General features: G+C 39.5%; 1 protein-coding gene across 1 annotated transcript in view; it reads left to right on the top strand.

The window, feature by feature from the left end:
* Nucleotides 1-19,080, top strand: part of LOC136144152 (ATP-binding cassette sub-family C member 4-like) — a 160,706-nt gene that overhangs the window by 83,841 nt on the left and 57,785 nt on the right. The window contains exons 20-21 of the mRNA XM_065901810.1: nucleotides 7,436-7,515; nucleotides 15,841-15,991. Coding sequence (XP_065757882.1) covers nucleotides 7,436-7,515; nucleotides 15,841-15,991 — 231 coding nt within the window. The remainder of the gene's footprint in view (nucleotides 1-7,435; nucleotides 7,516-15,840; nucleotides 15,992-19,080) is intronic.

Here is a 19,080-nt window from a genome sequence, read left to right as displayed (position 1 = left end):
TCTTTCATAAACATGATCTCTTCTATCCTCATGATATTTTATCTATGAATGTCATCATCTCCTTTTAACAGTTAAGAATTTACCTTTCAGTGGAGCTCGGATGAGTTACCTAAAGACCTCTTTCTGCTGAGGGCCAAAGAAGGACCAGAACTTGGTGGTTTTCCACTGATGGTTTCCTACTTGCTGTTGCTCTATTTCTTGACATTCTTTGGGTAGCCACCATATTGATGACCTATTCTCATAGCAAAGAAAAAGAGAATGTGGAGCTGCCAGACTTCTACAGCTCCCACTCCCATACTTAGTCTATTCTAGACTGAATTAGTTTGTGTAGATACAGGAAGTTCCACCTGGCCCACCTCCTTTAATGGCTCCTTTGTGCATTCCTGGATCCTTTTCAGTCTGTTGACCATCTCCAGGTTCCTATGAACACCCTTTCCATGGGACCAATTTGGCCCCATCACCTTGCATGGTACTTTAAAGGTATGGATATATAGTCTTTGTCCCTTTGGGGACTCTGCTCTTTTTTCAATAGCCTGCATAGATGTAGATCCCACTTCTTACCAGGACAGTGAATCTTTTATTATCCTCCCAATCCCTCCACACTCCATTGGACTGAGTCTAGCCTCAATCCAGCTCTTCTTACTGTCTGCAGGCTGTCAAACTAATGGCCTGTTCTTATCAAAAGAATGAGGTTCTAGAGCCATTGGTGAAGTTAGCCATGGGCACATGTACAGAAGTTCACAACACTGAAGAGTTCACAAATCTGCTTTTAACTTTCCTGCAAGGTAAAGTGCAACATGGCCTGATATATGGTCTTCTTTGCTGGTGACTAAGACCACTTTTGTGGTAAAGACTAGACCTCAAAAAAACACACACTATATTATACATGAACCTTTTTTTTCACAGTGAGTGAAAAAAAGTGAAAAAATGTCAGACCCAGAGACCACATACTCTACAATTTCATTCGTATATTATATTTGTATATTATGTCCTGAAAAGGCAAAGTTATAGAGAAAGAAAGTAGATTAGTGGTTGCTTGAGGCTGGGAGAGGGAATAAGGAGTCACTTCTTACAACTTATGGCATGATGGGTCTTATTAGGACATAGAAATATCTTAACACTAATTTTGGGGGATTGTTGAATCAGTAAAGTTACTAAAATTCATGGAACTGTATACTTGAAATCTGTCAATTTTATAAGATGTAAAATATAGTTCAATAGAAATATACTTTGATATTTTATCATGTGCAAATATGCCTTTAAAAATAAATAAGGTACAGACTAGACATAAGAACTTCCAAGTTTTAAATTGCAGTTTGATTATAAGTAAGCTGAGGAGTCCCATTCATAAAACTAAGATCATGGCATCTGGTCCCATCACTTCATGGGAAATAGATGGGGAGACAGTGGAAACAGTGTCAGACTTTATTTTTTTGGGCTCCAAAATCACTGCAGATGGTGACTGCACCCATGAAATTAAAAGATGCTTGTTCCTTGGAAGGAAAGTTATGACCAACCTAGACAGCATATTATAAAGCAGAGACATTACTTTGCCAACAAAGGGCCGTCTGGTCAAGGCTGTGGTTTTTCCAGTGGTCATGTATTGATGTGAGAGTTGGACTGTGAAGAAAGCTGAGCGCCGAAGAATTGATGCTTTTGAACTATGGTGTTGGAGAAGACTCTTGACAGTCCCTTGGACTGCAAGGAGATCCAACCAGTCCATCCTGAAGGAAATCAGTACTGGATGTTCATTGGAAGGACTGATGCTGAAGCTGAAACTCCAGTGCTTTGGCCACCTCGTGAGAAGAGCTGACTCACTGGGAAAGACCCTGATGCTGGGAGGGATTGGGGCCAGGAGGAGAAGTGGATGACAGAGGATGAGATGGCTGGATGGCATCACCGACTTGATGGGCATGAGTTTGAGTAAGCTCCGGGAGTTGGTGATGGACAGGGAAACCTGGCATGCTGCGATTCATGGAGTCTCAAAGAGTCGGACATGACTGAGCGACTGAACTGAACTGAGCTAAACTGAGGAGTTCCAGGTATGGGTCAGGTGTCAGAAATCTAGAGGTGACTGACTCCAACTTAGATTGTAGACTCAGTTCTTAAAATATGATCTTTGTGAATTTGTATGTTAACAAGGAGTTCAGTGTCATCTTTCATGATGTTCTGTCTTGTGGGTGAGATACAAAACTGTGAACCAGAGCAGTGGGTGTACCCTCGTTTGTTCTTGGATAGCATGGGCTTCATGGGGGTTACTTCCTTCCCCGTCCCTCTCTCTTCCCCCTCCTTCCTCCTTTTCACCCCCTTCTTCCTCCTCCTGCTCTTTTCCAGTCTTTTTCTTGTTCTCCTCTCCCCGCTTTACTTTTTATGCAAGTAACAATTGTTATAGAAAGATAAGAACACACAGGGAAAATTTAAATTGTACATAATACATTATAGACTTTTTTCTGACTTGTTGTTCAGGTTGTTTTCTACTTCTGACTCAAAAATATGCCACATTCAAGCTTTTGATATGCTTATTGACTCCCAGGGACAATCCTAGAAATGGAAATTCTGCGTCAGATAAGATGTGCTCTTGAGTTGTTTATACATACTGCTCTCTTTTCCCCCAACATCTACCTGTGTAGTACAGATGGGAGAGATGTGGATTTTCATGATATGTGTCCAAATTGTGATCTGGCTTTCAGAATTTACTGATGGTTGACTTTATGGCTCACTCTGTCCTGTGCAGGAGAGTGGAGGTGGTGATGCCGATACCTGATACCTGGGGTATGGATTTTAATCCTGTGAACAAGACATCAACTGGGACTGGCCATCTGAGTCTGGGCAAAAGGAGGCAACCAAGATAAGATACTGTGACTTTTGAGGAATCATTGAAGGATCAAGGAATAGTTGCTGGAAAAGATATGATTCACTTCCTTTAAGGAGTTGAAAGACTGTCATATCAAGAGAAACTAGATTAATTTTGTGTGGTTACAAAGGCAGAATAAACAGCAGAGGTCGGATGTTCCAGGAAAGTAAGATTCAGTGTAATATGAGGAAGCCCAGTGTAACAGAACAGTCTGAAAATGAATTGGATTACCTGTGTTCACATAAGTTCCCCTTCCCTCTTTATATTTGGAGATAGATATTCCAGCAGGGGCCATTTGTCATTTGGATGAAGAGTCATGGCATATGTGTGATGGAAATTCGTCATAAGGATTTTATTTGGAGACTTTTGAGAAAACTCTAATATTATGAGGCTGTGAACATGAAACCACAGCTCTGTTTACAACAGTCTATCCCAAAGTTCAATGAAATATCCTGCAAATGCTATATATTTTCTTAATGTTTCTAAGTGCAAGCAAGTAATTGTTGAACTTTCTGATCTCACATTTTCTACACTCATTACATTGGTGAATAAGAGTTTAGATTTTTTGATGATCATTGGCATTTGGTTCAGTTTTTGTAGTTACTGTGTGGGGAGATGGTTTTTCTCATTGTTATTGTTTAAATTAATTTATTTATTTTAATTGGAGGCTAATTACTTTACAATATTGTGGTGTTTTTTTGCCATACATTGACATGAATCAGTCATGGGTATACATGTGTCCCCCATCCTGAACCTCATCCTCCTCATCCCTCCTCATCCCATCCCTCAGGATTGTCCCAGTGTACTGGTTTTGAGTGCCCTGTTTCATGCATCAAACTTGGACTGGTGATCTATTTCACATATGATAATATACATGTTTCACTGCTATTCTCTCAAGTCATCCCACCCTTGACTTCTCCCATAGAGTCCAAAAATCTGTTCTTTATATCTGTGCCTCTTTTGCTGTCTCGCATATAGGATTGTTGTTACCATTTTCTAAATTCAATATGTATGCATTAATATACTGTTTTGGTATTTTTCTTTCTGGCTTACTTCACTCTGTATAATAGGCTCCAGTTTCATCCACCTCATTAGAACTGATTCAAATGCATTCTCTTTAATAGCTGAGTAATATTCCATTGTGTATATCTTCCACAGCTTTCTTATCCATTTGTCTTCCAGTGGACATCTAGGTTGCTTCCATGTCCTAGCTATTAGAAACAGAGCTGCAATGAACATTGGGGTACACATGTCTCTTTCAATTCTGGTTTCTTCAATGTGTATGCCCAGCAGTGGGATTGCTGGGTCATATGGCAGTTCTATTTCCGGTTTTTTAGGGAATCTCCATACTGTTCTCCATAGTGGCTGTACTAGTTTGCATTCCACCAGCAGTGTAAGAGGATTTCCTTTTCTCCACACCCTCTCCAGCATTTATTTTTTGTAGACTTTTTGATAGCAGCCATTCTGACCAGCGTAAGATGGCACCTCATTGTGGTTTTGATTTGCATTTCTCTGATAATGAGTGATGTTGAGCATCTTTTCATGTGTTTGTTAGCCATCTGTATGACTTCTGTGAAGAAATGTCTGTTTAGTTCTTTGGCCCATTTTTTGATTGGGTCATTTATTTTTCTGGTATTGAGCTACATGAGCTGCTTGTATATTTTTGAGATTAATTCTTTATCAGTTGCTTTGTTTTCTATTATTTTCTCCCATCCTGAAGGCTCTCTTCTCACCTTGCTTGTAGTTTCCTTCGTTGTGCAAAAGCTTTTAAGTTTAATTAGGTCCCATTTGTTTATTTTTGCCTTTATTTCCATTACTCTAGGAGGTGGGTCATAGAGGATCCTGCTGTGATTTATGTCAGAGAGTGTTTTGCCTATGTTTTCCTCTAAGAGTTTTATAGTTTCTGGTCTTACATTTAGATCTTTAACCCATTTGGAGTTTATTTTTGTGTATGATGTTAGAAAATGTTCTAATTTCATTCTTTTATAGGTGGCTGACCAGTTTTCCCAGCACCACTTGCTAAAAAGATTGTCCTTTCTCCATCGTATATTCTTGCCTCCTTTGTCAAAGATAAGGTGTCCATAGGTGCATGGATTTATCTCTAGGCTTTCTATTTTGATCCACTGATCTGTATTTCTGTCTTTGTGCAAGTACCATACTGTCTTGATGACTGTAGCTTTGTAGTATAGTCTGAAGTCAGACAGGTTGATTCCTCCAGTTCCATTCTTCCTTCTCAAGATTGCTTTGGCTCTTTGAGGTTTTTTTTTTTTTTTTGTATTTCCATACAAATTGTGAAATTATTTGTTCTAGTTCTGTGAAAAATACCATTGGTATCTTGATAGGGATTGCACTGAATCTATAGATTGCTTTGGGTAGTATACTCATTTTCATTTCATTGATATTGTTTTCCTTATCTTTTACACTATTTGTCTGCCTTGGGTCTCTCAGACCTTGTGACTCCCATATCTGGTGGTTTTCACATACTGTTCGTCCCTGAGTAGCTTTTTCATCTTAACAAAAGATTTCAGCACCTTCTAAGCAAAATCATATTTGCAGTGTTCCTGAATCTTGCCTATGTTAAAAAGTTGCAGTTTTCCATCAAGTAAATCACCAGCATTTATGCTATGCCTTTAATATTTTTTGACTTATATTTTCCTTATTTTGGCATTGCTAGCTTTGAGAAGTTAAAAAAGGACTGGGAGGGCCACAGAGTTCATAAGAATTTGTGGGAAAATTGGCCATTTCATTTTAATGTTCTTGAAGCAGAACTGATTAAATAATTACCTGTCCTCTTTCCCCTCAAAGCCTGGTCTGACAAATAGCAGAAAGGGCCTCGCCTGGCAGCTTGGAGGGAATGTAGACTCTCTGGCTTCCCCAGCACTCCTGAATCAGAATCTGCATTTTACCAAGTGGACTCTCCTGCAGCACCTGGTGGACTTTCTTGGGTGACATGATGTTGCAGAACCTGGGAGTCATTCTCTCACCTTCATGGCTGAGCACCTGGTAATTCACCTGGCATTGTGACTGGGTTCTTTCACCTGCATGAGCCCATTTAATCTTGAAAATCATCCTCTAAAATAGGCATTCTTAGAGTCTCAGAAAGATTGTCACATGCCTGCCAAAAGTGTCACTAAAAGTTTCTCCATGTGTATTTCCTAAGTCTGAGATGGGAAAATTCAGGCCCAGCCTGTAATGCTGGCCTGGCCAAGGGTGAAAGCCTCCACTGACTCTAGCTCCTGCCATGGGCGCACCCTGTGCTTCCGGTGAGTCAAATGCCTTGTGGACAACAGTAGAGCCTCACATCCCAGCAGCAGAAACTCAGCCGCTAACCACTACTCACTCATCATCTAGTTGTGACTTGATGTGCAAGTCCTAGAGGAGGAAGTCATCTCTGACAGAGATCAGGAAAAGCAGGTAGAGGTCCCAGGCCTCACCTGCAGGCTGTCTTCCTGAAGCCCCAGTTATAAAAGGTGCTTAAGGGCCTAGAGAAACACATTTCTCAGGAGTTGCCCACACCAAAACCCAAATAGACTGTGTCTGTGTAGCTTCCATTTTAATTAAATCATTGAAAAGGCTGGATGTTTAATAGAAATTCTCATCTTCCAATCCTGCAGCCTTTATGAATTGCATGAATTCTGAGAAGGGATATAAAATCAATGATAAGAAGTGATCTTTTGTTGTTAGACAATATTTCTGGTTTCCTGCCTCCATCCCTCTGGTCTTCTTGAATGCTTAAGCTTGAGTCTGTGTTTGTCACACCTGATGCCCTGTGAAAGCTTATTGCTTACATAGTAAAGTCACAACATGGAAATGGCAGGGATACAAAATCTCCCAAAATGTGAGGTGCTGTGAACCATCTTAAGGAAAAAAGAAATTACAGAGAGATTGTAGTTATGTTTATTTTAAAAGTATCAGTTACCAAGGTTAATTTTGATAACTAAAGCAAAATTAGTGTAACAATTAGGATTAACTTCAGTATTTTGCAAGTGTTTTTTTACTGACTTTGGACTTGGAAAGGGTCTTAGATGGGTTGGATCTAAAAGGAGGGAACATTCTCAAATTCACCAACCTTTCCTGATGTTGCCAGAAGATTCCCACCATTCTTTTAAAAACCAAGGTTCAGTTTCAGCTCCCCACCCACTTCCCTTTGGTGGTATTTTTACTTCTCTTTGGGTTTCCGTGGTGGTTCATAGGTTAAAGCATCTGCCTGCAATGCGGGAGACCTGGGTTTGATCCCTGGGTCGGGAAGATCCCCTGGAAAAGGAAATGGCAACCTGCTCCAGTATTGTTGCCTGGAGAATCCCATGGAGGGAGGAGCCTGGTAGGCTACATTCCACAGGGTCATTGCAAAGAGTCAGACATGACTGAGTGACTTCACTTTCACTTTCACTTACTTCTCTTTAGAAAACATCCTGTTTTCTCTTTCTTTACCACTGACCCTGGCTTATTTCATATGAATTGGTAATCTATTATTAATAAATACATATACTTTTAAAACATTGCCTTATTTTGTTCATGAATTGCTTCTCATAAAGGGCTTGTCTGGGGAAATGAGTCATTTCTCATATCCTGTTGTTGCAGGAAGAATTTTAAATCGTTTCTCCAGTGACACTGGGTACATGGATGACTTGCTGCCCCAGATATTTCAAGAGTTCATCCAGGTAATATTAACAGTCATATCAGAGTTCTCACAGGGAAAAGCAAAGTGCTTGTTTCTCAAGGCCTTTTCATGGGACTGAGGTAAGGTTTTTGATTTGGTGATATGTCTTATTATTTTAAGTAAAAGACCCTGTTTGTAAGAGAAAGGTGAGGTTATGATTGGGAAGTTGTATTATCATGAGTAATACCTGGGATAGGAATGGCTGCTACACAGTCATGTCAAGGTTGGTCTGAAGCAGTGACGTACTTAGTGTTTCTCCCTCTGCCTTCCAGGTATCTGACATGGATTCCAGACACCTGCTAGGGTTTATCTGGCTGTAAATTTCCACTGAGCACAGCTTTAGTTTGTAGCCCTCACAATTTTAATATTAGTAGATTTTCATTTACTTTTATACTTTTAAACAAAATACTTTCTAATTTTATTGTAATTTTTAAACTTGGTGCTATTTATATTTTCAAGTGTATTTTTGAGCTTCCAAACATTTAGTGATTTTTCTAGCTAGCTACCTTTTTGTTACTGATTTCTAATTATATCCACATAGGTTAGATTATGTTCTGTGTAATTTCTGTCTATTGAAGTTTGCTGATTCTTGCTTTAGTATAGCATGTATGTAATTGAAAAGAATGTATTATATAGTTATTGACTGCAGTATTGTGAATTTCTTAATTAGGTTCACTTTGTTAATCATTTTTTCAAAATCTTCTACATCCCTATTGATTTTTATCTGCTTGTTTTACCAATTACTGAGGTGAGTTTAAATCTCCCACAATGAGTATATTGTCTGTTTTGTCTGAGTTCTATCAGATTTTCCTTTATATATTTTGAAGCTATTTTAAATTTAGATTAAAAAAAAAAAACCTTCTGGATAAATTGCCCCTGTATTCTTATGAAATGTTCTTCCTTACTTCTAGGAATCCTTCCTAACTTTATGTTCTTAGTGGCATAGGTACACTCCAGCTTTCTTATGGTTGGTGTTTTTATGGGGTACATTTTACAGCATTTCACTTCCACTTTTATGCGCTGCTATTTTTAAGATGTGCCTTTTAAGAGCAGCAAGTAGGTGGACTCCATACTTGAATTTTGTGATAAGTTTTAACCTTGACAAAAGATAGAAAGGACGCTATTGATCAATGAGATACACGGAACACAAAGAAAGAAGTGTTCCACGTTTCCCTAATGTTTTCTGTTGTACTGGTTAACAAACTGTGAACCAAACCACACCATTCACTTGTCAGTGGAGTTAGCTGTGACTCTCATTGGGAGCGAACTGAAGGATACCCAGGTCCCAGAGCTGGTGCGGTTGTGAAAAAATCGAAGGCAGCCCATTGAGGGATGAAGAGTGTGATTTGTGATTAGTGTATCCCAAGGAAAGGCAGGTTTAGAGAATCTTAGTATTAGGGTTTGTATAGATCCCATCATAGAGAATCTGCCTGCCAATTCAGGAGATGTAAGAGACACAGGTTCTATCCCTGGTTAGGGAAGATCCCCTGGGGAAAGAAATGGCAGCCCACTCTAGTGTTCTTGCCTGGAAAATCCCATGGACAGAAGATCCTGGTGGGCTACAGCTCATGGGGTCACAGAGTTGGACATGACTGAATGCACACACACACACACATCATATAGATAAGACACACCAATGTTTTGTAATCTGATTTAACAGTTAACTGGGTTGGGTGAGGAAGCAGAGCTGATATAGGAGGGATCTGGGGACCAGAGCTGGTCTCTGAATCTCCTGAGACATGCGGGGTACCACATCAGCATACATGTAGACTCAGTATTGACCCTAGGTTGGTATTAAGCTTGGGAGTTTACATTTGAAAGTCTTCCTAGTTTTTCCTTTTGCTTCGACTTACCCTGTAATTGAAGGGTAATGGGTTTTGTTTGATAGGAATTACATTTTCTTTCTCAATCCTTTCAGAATTTTGTGTAGTCTGTTCAGGGTGTTACTACCTCCATGAGAATCTTGTGTTAGCCAGCAGCACATGTAATAGTCTGTGTAATAGTCATTTCATTGAAAGATTATATTTTTAATCTTATATGTTCCAGAATAAATAGGTAGAAGAATCTCTTCTATACCTACCTGAGTAAACTGCTTATTGATTAAAAAAAAAAATGATCTAGTCACTTCTTCCCTCTATAAATTACAAGGAAATCTTGCCTTGTTTTCTTACCAAGAAGTGAAACTCAATTTGTTTATTGCAAGTTAGATCAATAATGGTTTAAGGTGATCGAGATGATTTGTGCTTATTACAACTTGAAACAGAATTCTTAAGAGTCTGACAGCAGAATTAAAAGCTCTGAATTCTTTTGAGGTGTTGACAATCCTCATGATACTTTTTTTTTCTTTTTAATGCTATAAAAGTACCATCTACTGACTAAGTGGCTTTATGATTAAATACATATTTCATGTTGTGCCTAATGTGGGTATGAGAGCAAGCAAGAGAGAATTCAAATGAATGAAGTAAGCCAAAAGTATAGATGGCATATTTATTGGCATAAAATAAGTAGAATACATTTTTACTCGTGTTTATAGAAAACATGTTTTTTGGCAGAATCTTTACAGAGACCATCAGGAACAGAATCCCTTGGAATTTAGTTTAAAGTAACATACGGGTAGATACCTAGGAATTCCTACAGGACTGTAAGCAATTTGGAAGTTAAATGCTAAGGAGGTAAATAGGGTCTTGTATTTCACACTGTGCTTGGGAAAGGAATATGCTAAAAACTGTAGTGCTAGAATACCATATGAATTCCTGATGAAATTTAAATGCTTTTTTACCATGAGGCAAATGAACATTTAAAATACTCAGCCTCATTTTGTGTACAGGGGATTTATGTATTGATTCAAATTAGGTAGGGTGTTCTGTTAGCATTTTTAAGATCTTTTAATGACCATTCCCTTCTGTGAGCTGGGTAGGCTGTTATTCCCTCATAAGTGGGAATCTCAGACTAGTCCCCTTACAGGAGAGACCACAGGAAACCCAACAAAACTAGAAAATGCAGATAGAGGGAAACATATAACAAGGGAGTATATTTAGGTACTAGTTTTTTAGATATCAATTTTTTTTTCTCTATATGGGAAACAGTATCAGGAAGAAATTAGAACAGGCTTGGGATCAGATTGACTGACTTATCTGACTTTGGACAAATTTCTAAACTGCTCTAAGCATCAGTTTCCTGCTTTATAAGTGAAGAGGATTATCGTTCCTACTCAGATTTGATGTGAGAATGAAATTAAATAATGCCTGTGAAATAGTTGAGAGCTGATACATATGGCAAGCCTCATGAAATGTCATCCATTCCTGGCATTTGGAAGGGTAGGGTAATAGCTACCATTTCTTTGGTTGTCAGCTAGATATAGAGAATTGTAAATGTTCAGTATTATGAGAAAATTTATCATGGGCACTAGCAATGAGAGTATGTCTTATTTTTTAAATTTTTGATTGGGCAGATTTTTAAACAAAACCATGAACATTTTCCCCAAGCATTATTTTCCCTTCATTGTCTTTACTGCTTTTGTGTATACTTCATTAACAGTTCATTTAGATGCTAGTGTGGTTTGTCAGAAACAGCTGCTCACAGGACAGTATTCTTTCTGAGGATGAGAGGTGCTCATCAGACTTCCCTTCCTTAGGTGGTGGTTGACAGGATCTCTACCTTACACATCCTGACAGTCAAACCAGGTTGCTTCCCTGCACCAGGAAGGTGGACCTGGAGTGAACACAGTTGAATTTCTTGGGATTCACCAGTGTATGAAATCTAGTTTTTGTAATTCCATTGGTATCAATACACCAGTTCATGTTTCATGAAATAGAAAATGTCAAAATTTATCTTCTCTTTGGAATATATTGAATAATCTGGTTTGATTTTGTTGGTTCAGAGGTCCACCAGTTGTCTCCCATAAATTCTCAGCAGTTTCATAACAGTAAGGCTTAAGCAAGAAAATGCAAAACTTTAAACAGAAAGAAGATATGGAATAAGAAAAGAAATATCTAAAAAATATTGACTCGCTGCCATATTGCTAAGGTTATCAATCTTTGGAAGACCTAAAATTGGGAAGAAAATATAGAAATGACAAAAATTGTAATAGGCATGAGGTTTACTGGTCATATTATTTTAAAAGTGCATCTTCAAACAAAATCAACCTCAAATATGAATTTTACTGTGACCAGAGAAAAACCACAGTCACTTTGGAGCATATGACATCATCGCCACATCAAGGAAAAATAGTACCTGCTCTGATATGTCCTGGGATTCCCAGGTGGCTCAGTGGTACAGAATCTGCCTGTCGGTGGAGATTTGAGGTTCAATCCCGGGATCAGGAAGGTCCCCTGGAGGAGGAAATGGCAACCTACTCCAGTATTCTTGCTGGGGAAATCTCAGGGACAGGGGCGCCTGGAGGGCTATAGTCTTTGGGTTCACAAAGAGAGTCAGGCATGACTGATGAGGTATACATGCTGATATGCCCTTGGGTAGTGTTAAGCTGTTCCAGTGGTTGAAATGAGTGGCCTCTTAGGCTCCAACTTCATGAGATTCTTACCATTCTTTGGGCCCATAAATCTTTTAACACACCATCTCTCTGCCCCTGGATGCTGGCATCAGAGCACACTGAAGGGTGGTAATAATGAACTTAGAGTTTCTATTTGTTTATGCATGATCTGGTAAGCACTCTATATACATGATCTCATTTAACTCCCACCAGCAGCATCCTTTTGTATTGTTGGTATATCCCAGTTTTTATTAAGGTTGAGAGAAGGTGTAGGGTCTTACCCTCTCTGTTAATATTCATGAAAATTAGCCCTAAACCCTATCTCGGCACAGTACCATACTAGTAGTATTTCTCCTACAGGTGTAGGTTGTCATTCTCTGCAAACTAAGGAATTACTCTGAACTGCGAAAAGTCACCATGTACTCTCAAGTGGTAGATTTCACCCAAGAATTTTTTGTAGTTGTTCACATGGATTCATAAGCATTGGGTAGAATTCTCAAAATGGTGTACTCCAAATGGGAAATAAGTATATCAACATAATGATTTCCCCTTATGTCTTGAGGCAAAGGATTAAGTCACTTGCTTCTGGGTCAACAAGTTTCTTGCTACAGACACATCATTGTCTCTGTGCCATGGTATGACAGAGGAGCAGAAGCACTGGCTTTGAAGAGGTGGCCTTCAGATGGGCCTAAAACCCAATCTTATGAGGGGGAATTAATGTATATAATTTAGATTAGACTCCTTGGAATTCCTAGGAATATAGAAGGAGGAAATGAGATTAATTTCAAGTAAGGGATGTTTGTTGTATACCAGGATCTTCTGTTTCCTTTTTCAGAGTGTTAGTTTTTTGCTTAGATACTATTTTTGTCCTCTACCAAATTCTATAAAGAGTTTGAGACAGATGGTAATAAACGATTCACAAACATATATACATAGATATGCATAAATATAAATCAAGACATTGTATATATGTTTTTATAATATAATGTCTGATTCCCTGTGAGACTGGCTATAGTGAAAGTGGAAGTTACTTAGTCATGGTCGACTCTTTGCAACCCCATGGACTATACAGTCCATGCAATTCTCCAGGCCAGAACACTGGAGTGGGTAGCCTTTCCCTTCTTCAATGGATCTTCCCAACCCAGGGATTGAACCCAGGTCTCCCGCATTACAAGTGGATTCTTTACCAGCTGAGCCACAAGGGAAGCTCAAGAATACTGGAGTGGGTAGCCTATCCCTTCTCCAGCGGACCTTCCTGACCCAGGAATCGAACCGGGGTCTCCTGCATTACAGGCAGATTCTTTACCAACTGAGCTAGTAGGGAAGCCCATGGCTATAGTATGACCAACAAGTTGAAATGAAATTCTTAAAGACAGCCTCTTTGAATTGCTTTCAAATTTAGGGACATTAAATCTGAAGGACCTAACCTAACTTGGGAGCATCTGAGGACCTTAGTAATAGGTCTGTAATGGGCACCCAAGGAAAAGGTATTGGCACAGGTCCCATGGAGCTCTTCATTTTAATCTTACCTCTGCTTCCCAGGTAATCTGCCAGGCTGGGTTAGTCATATTAATAAAAGGTCCTTAACTGGGGAGAATCAGGTTATTGAAACTGGTGAATATTGTCCAATCAAAATGTATAAATCTGCTAAAAAAAAAGAACCCCCATAATTTGGATGTTTAATAACTGATGTTTTAGCAGGTTGTTTTTTTTTTTTTTTTAAACTGACAACCAGTGATGGCATGCCTAGTGACTTTACTTAGGAACAGAAGGAACTGGAATGACTCCTCCCAAAAGCATGAAGGGAGTAGCTGAGTGGGCTGCATCAGTTAATCCAGTGGGTATACAAAATCATTCATCAGTAGGTCTACTAGGAGAGAGATCAGACAGGCCTACTTTTCTCCACTTAGGATTGGAAGTTATTCCTTCGAAATTCGATCCTCTTCAATCTTAAATTTTATGCTGATACCACAGCAGAGATGGGAGAAACAGGAAAAGCACGTGGGTCTCCATCCAGATAATACAATTTGGTTCCCTAGGGCTCCTGGACACAGTCACAGTTCTGGACGTTTCCTCTTCCTTCCAGGGTCCTCCTGCCTACGGCTGTGGCTCTGGGATTCCCTTAGTACAAACTGCTCCTGTCTTTCTTCATGATCTGCAGTAACTTCTGGGAAAATCTAGGACAATCACTTACCCTCTCAAACTCATGTTTCTTCTCTGTAAGAGGAAATGAAGTTCTTGCTTTTCTCATTCACAAGATGGTTGTGAGGATCCTCAAAGAAAACTGATCAGGAAGAGCTGTGAAATGATAACCTGAGTCTCTGTGATACAGACATCACCCCACTAATCTGTCCCTCAGAAATGCCCCCCAGGCCCAGCTGCCCTGGGTGATAAGGTAGGGAGGCCCGGGGCTGGTGAACACGGGATGTAGGTGCTGGTGCTGAGAAAACCCAGAATAACCAGTGTTAACTTGGACAAGCATTCTTAACCCTCCCAGCCAGGCTCTTTTATGCTCAAAATTTCTGTCAACTCTCATCACTACATGCAAATCATTTATGCCACTCTTTCTGTTTGTTAAACCAGCTTGGGAAATTCAGTCACCAGTCTCTTGTTAAAATTCTCAAAAAAGTGTTCATCTGTCCTTCCCTGTGTTTTCTCAGCACTCTGACTTGTACATATCATCATGGATTTGTCTCCACCTGAGATCATAAACTTCAGAGGCCTTGGCCCAGACTGTGTGAATCTCCATGTCCCTACTATTGACCCCACTTCCATAGCAGGCAGACACTGTGTTGATTGCATTCCTGTTGCCAGAAGCTGTGCACCGTGATATCATACTTTTCTTGATAAACATGGATACTTAAATCAGCATCATCCAATGTTTGGTTTCTATTCTTCCTGCCATCATTTTAGACCAAAGTCAACTCCCAAGATAAAATCATGTCATGGGATGAGATGAGGATTGAGTGATTGTTCATAGACCTCTTAGCACAGTGTCTTCCATACAGTAGACAGTTGGTAAATGGCATCTGCTGTTGTTTAAAAGACATTGGCGTTTGAAACAGACATTTTACATACTTAGCATAATGATAGAAAGTTGGCTGTACATTGGCGGCAAGCTTAAATATGCCATAAAACTCCTAACCTGGGCTCCCCAGCTTCCTGATTTATGCTCTGCAATCTCAATCAAGTTGCCTCAGTGTCTTCAACTGTAAAATGAGATAATATTATTAATCCATAGGGCTATTGTGAAGAGTAATGAGTTAATACATGTGCAGTATTGAATGTGTGGCTCTATACACAGTCAGCACTCAGTAAATATTAACTATGCATAGAAAACCAAGAAAGAGGAATTCCTACTTCCAAAGGTCAACTTTGGAATTTTTTCCTGCTTTTCTGGACTGAATTTGTTATGAACCATTTTTTCTCATCTCAATGTGTGTAGCTGAGGCTTCTGGCTTCCTCACCTGTGGTATCAGTTATCTCATCTCTCCAGGAACACCAACTGGCTCCTGGCAGTTTGGGATTCAAGTCTTACTCTCTCTGAGTCTGAAATAGTCTCTCATCTGGTAAAACTAGTAATGCTTTTCTCAAAGGGCTACTGAATGTATCAAAAGAGCTGATACCTATAAAGTTCTTATTAGGGTGTTTGACACATGCAATAAATATCACGAGGACCAACTATGACTTTATTTCTCTGAATGGAAGAGCATTCCTTGCCATTCCAATAAGACTTTCAAGGAAAGGAGTTGAATCCTAAAAAATAAAAACATTAAAGTTGATCTTTGAAAAGTATCCTTGATAAGGAGGCTTCTGTATCTATTTTCACTATTTCAGGCATTTCTACTTGTAACTGGTGTGGTGGGTGTGATGGTGGCAGTGATTCCTTGGATTTTGATCCCCCTGGTACCCCTTGGCATTATTTTCTACGTTCTCCGGCGATATTTCTCAGAAACGTCACGCGATGTGAAACGCCTGGAATGTGCAAGTGAGTACTGGGCTGTCAGTTTGGGAGGGTAATGCAGAACGGCTTCCATTTTTGTTGTAATTAACCAGACCTTTGAAATCCTGTAGATTCCGTCTCCTGGAATTTCTTAATAAGTTAACATTTGGTGTGGAGTATTATGGCCACTGTGAGTCAGTGTGGCCCTTAAAGCAAATGGAGCTGGCAGCAGGTCAGCTGCACTTTATATTTTTGCTCAAGGAGGATGAATGTGAGCACATGAGAACAGGGACTGATACTGTCTTGTTCATGGCATACTTCCTAACAGAGCAGCCACTCAGTAAACATTTTTATAAAAACTAAAACATTTCATCCTTTTAGAGCTGTAGCCCACCAGGCTCCTCTGTCCATGGAATTCTCCAAGCAAGAATACTGGTGTGAGGTGCCATTCCTTTTTCCAGGGGATCTTCCCAATCCAGGGATCAAACCCGGGTCTCCTGCATTGCAGGCAGATTCTTTACTGTCTGAGCCACCAGAGAAGCCCTGTTAGAACAAATGTAAAAGGAAAACAGGAATTTTTCTTCCCCTGAAGTTTAAATGACAAGGAAAGGAAAAGATTAGGAAAAGGAAGTGTCAGGAAATATACTCATATGTCAGAGATGATACATTTGAAAAATACATTCTTTCACATACATAACAGATGGAAAGTAAGTTGCAGTTGTTAAATGTATTAAAAGAATAAGCTCTATTATTTTTAGGTTTGCTCTTTATCATCACCCATATTTGGGGGGATACCACACTGTTTGTGGTCCCCCCTCCCCAAAGCTATTCACATTAATGATGCTGGAAATAAACCTCTTAGGAGGACACAGGAGGAGAACTTGCACAACATGCATTTAGTCTATTACTCCATTCAACTTTCTAGTTTAGAATGATGGGGAACACCATTATTTAAGGTTAGGTGATTAATCATTCTATTCTACATGTAGTCACAGAGGATGAAAGAATTAAGAGCTTATCTCACTAATGTGCAAACATTTAATCAATATTAAAAGAAAAAATCATGAGCAAAGTAGAATTGTTATATATTTTTAAAAGGTGTAAGGACAATAGCCAAAAAGGAAGGAAGGAAGATATTTGTATTGATATCAGAAACCTCAAACATAGATAGTTACTGCAAATTAATACTAATTTAACCTTCTAGAAACCAAGCCAAGAAGAGAAGCATATTGAGTCCACGGTTCTTAGGATCTACCATGTGGGAAAAAAAAACACCTAAAAGTTCATCATGACAAAGGAGTTTTTGTGGCATTTGTGGTTTTGTTTTTAATAATAAGTTCTTGAGGCATTTATCCCAAGTAATTGCATAATGGGTAGTGGGTATCCATTTCATAAAATCTATAGAAAAAATTTAAAACATCAGAGAATCAGCTAAACTTCTCTGAGGTCTGGTTTACTGAGGTGTTTGAATCCATGATAGCATACTAGAGTCCAGATGTGTGTGACGTTCTACCTGTGTGACTCAGTAGGATGGTAGGACCAGGGAAGCAGAAGAGGAAGTGATGAGCTCCATCCAGTCTTCTGTGTAGACAGGGCTTCAGACATTTTATGAAGCTGCCCATGAAATGGAGTCAGTCACCAGTCTTGTTGCAAAGCACGTCTCTGGTACATTCAAATAGGGGTTGTTCCAGAAGGAACACTTGAGAGAGATCTTTGCCTGGGGCAAGGGTCACTTTCCATCCATAGGGCAGTGGAGAGAAGGGCATCTCCTGAGGCTTTTTTCAAGAAGCAATTCAAGATATTTTTCAATGTTTGATCTGGAGAGTCTGATAACTTTGGCACAGTCCCTGTGGAATACTGGGATATTTTTGCACCCTGTTATTGTTCAGTTGCCAAGTCATGTCCAACTCTTTGCGACCCCATGGACTGTAGCACACCAGGCCTCCTTGTCTCTTTCCATCTGCCGGAGTTTGCCCAAGTTCGTGTCCATTGAATCAGTGATGCCATCCAACCATCTCATCCTCTGTTACCCTCTTCTCCTTCTGCCTTCAATCTTCCCAGCATCAGGGTCTTTTCCAATGAGTTGGCTCTTCACATCAGGTGGCCACAGTATTGGAGCTTCAGCTTCAGCATCAGTGCTTCCAATTAATATTCAGGGTTGATTTCCCTTAGATTGAGTGGTTTGATCTCCTTGCTATCCAAGGGACTCTCAAGAGTCTCCTCTAGCACCAGAGTCTGAAAGCATCAATTCTTTGGTGCTCTGCCTTTATGATCCAACTCTCATATCTGTATGTGACTACTGGAAAAACCATAATCTTGGCTATATGAACCTTTGTAGGCAAAGTGATGTCTTTGCTTTTGAATACAATATCTAGATTTTTCATAGCTTTCCTTCCAAGAAGCAACTGTCTTCTAATTTCATGGCTCCAGTCACCATCAACAGTGATTTTAGAGCCCCAAAAGAGGAAATCTGTCACTGCTTCCATTTTTTCCCCTCCTATTTGCCATGAAATAATGTGACTGGATGCCATGATCTTAATCTTTTTAATATTGAGTTTTAAGTCAGCTTTTTCACTCTCTTCTTTCATCTTCATCAAGAGGCTCTTTAGTTCCTCTTTGCTTTCTGCCACTAGAGTGGTATCACCTGCATATCTGAGGTTGTTGGTATTTCTCCCCACAATCTTGATTCCAGCTTGTAAGTCATCCAGCCTGGCATTTCCGTGATGTACTCTGCATATAAGATAAATAAACAGGGCGACAATAAACCACCTTGTCATTCTCTTTTCTCAATTTTGAACCAATGAGTTGTTCTGTAGGAGTTTCTAACTGTTGATTCTTGATCCCCACACAAGTTTCTCAGGAGACAAGTAAGATGTTCTGGTATTCCCATCTCTTAAGGAGTTCTCCACAGTTTGTTATTATCCACACAGTCAAAGGCTTTAGTGTAGTCAGTGAAACAGATGTAGATGTTTTTCTGGAATTCCCTGCTTTTTTTTCCTATGACAACGGATATTGGCAATTTGATCTCTGGTTCCTCTGTCTTTTCTGAACTTAGCTTGTACATCTGGAATTTCTTGGTTCATGTACTGCTGAAGCCAACTTGAAGGATTTTGAGCATAACCCTGCTTGCATGG

The sequence above is a fragment of the Muntiacus reevesi genome, chromosome 11 (genome assembly GCF_963930625.1).
Source record: "Muntiacus reevesi chromosome 11, mMunRee1.1, whole genome shotgun sequence".
Classification (NCBI taxonomy): Eukaryota; Metazoa; Chordata; class Mammalia; order Artiodactyla; family Cervidae; genus Muntiacus; species Muntiacus reevesi.
This window is presented reverse-complemented; position numbering and strand designations above follow the sequence as displayed.